At 54.7% G+C, this 1,203-nt stretch overlaps 1 protein-coding gene across 2 annotated transcripts in view; it reads left to right on the top strand.

The window, feature by feature from the left end:
* CCDC124 (coiled-coil domain containing 124) overlaps positions 1-1,182 on the top strand; it is a 34,285-nt gene extending 33,103 nt beyond the window's left edge. For both annotated transcript variants that reach the window (XM_019472233.1, XM_019472234.1), the window contains 2 exons: positions 301-418; positions 756-1,182. In XM_019472233.1, coding sequence (XP_019327778.1) covers positions 301-418; positions 756-960 — 323 coding nt within the window. In that variant the 3' untranslated portion in view covers positions 961-1,182. The remainder of the gene's footprint in view (positions 1-300; positions 419-755) is intronic.
* The last annotated feature ends 21 nt before the right edge of the window (positions 1,183-1,203 follow it).

Genomic DNA, 1,203 nt, shown 5'->3' with positions numbered 1-1,203 from the left:
TTTCACCTCCTATCGCTGAAGGACAAGGTGTTTGGAAAGCAAGAGCTGCCTGCAGCTATTCCGTGCTGCGTGCTTTGCTGTGTCTGTGTCTAACACCCAAATGGGGGAAAAAGAAATCTGTCACCTTGAGGGGGAGAAACAGAGCTGCAGAGCAGGCACTCTTCTCTTCCAGGACTGGGACTGAACTCTGGCTGAGTTTTCTCAGCACTTTCTTCAGAGTGCTTGGGAAAACGCTCCTCTGGGGGTTTTGCACAGGCTGGATTTGACGTTAATGTTTCTCCCTTTCCCCCCCTCCCTGCGCAGTGGAGAAGGAGAAGACTCACTTGGAGGTCCCCTTGGAAGAGAACATCAACAGAAGGGTGCTGGAGGAAGGATCAGTGGAGGCCAGGACGATTGAAGATGCCATTGCTGTTCTCAGGTACGTGGCCGTATCGTAGCGGTGCTCTCCATTGAAGGTGTCGCTTTCCTTACAAGAAATTCTTGCAGACACTCCCTCCCCCAGAACTGGCTTCTTTTCAAGCTTTCACCGTGAGTTTCTATCTCAACAGCAAGAACAGGACACGTCCCCTGCCCTGTTGTTCTGTGGAGAGTATTTGACGTGGGTAGGGGAAGCATCACGGGGTTTTCTGCTTTATCACCCAAGTTATTCTGTATGCACTTGGTTGCACTGACAGGGGGTGAGAGCGGGGCGAGTGGCTGGTGCCTGCAGGGAGGTGTCTCTGATGCGTGTCTCTCTCTGAATTCCCTTCTGGCAGCGTTGCCAATGATCTGGACCGGCACCCCGAGCGCCGGATGAAAGCTGCCTTCACAGCTTTTGAAGAGGTCAATCTGCCACGCCTGAAGCAAGAGAACCCCAACATGCGCCTGTCCCAGCTCAAGCAGCTCCTCAAGAAGGAGTGGATGAAGTCTCCAGAAAACCCCATGAACCAGAGGCACAAAGCTTACAACAGCCAAAAGTAGAACTAGAGCTGATCATCCCCCACGGACAGTGGGCTGGAGCCCCAGGGCTCTGCTCCGATGAAAACAGGAGACACGAGGAACCTCCTCTCCTTTTGTTTCCCTTCCCGCCCCCACTTTCTGTCTTTCTCTTGGATTTAAGATAAGCACGAGGCCACGGCTCGCCTCGGGGACCCTGCAGCGTCCTGCCGTCTTCACTGATGGCCTGCCCACCCCCCCCCCCCCCCGTAACCCCCCCACCCCAAC

Source organism: Aptenodytes forsteri, unplaced genomic scaffold, assembly GCF_000699145.1.
Source record: "Aptenodytes forsteri isolate BGI_AS27 unplaced genomic scaffold, ASM69914v1 Scaffold147, whole genome shotgun sequence".
Classification (NCBI taxonomy): domain Eukaryota; kingdom Metazoa; phylum Chordata; class Aves; order Sphenisciformes; family Spheniscidae; genus Aptenodytes; species Aptenodytes forsteri.
The sequence above is the reverse complement of the archived record's forward strand: the minus strand, read 5'-3'. Positions and strand labels throughout refer to the sequence as shown.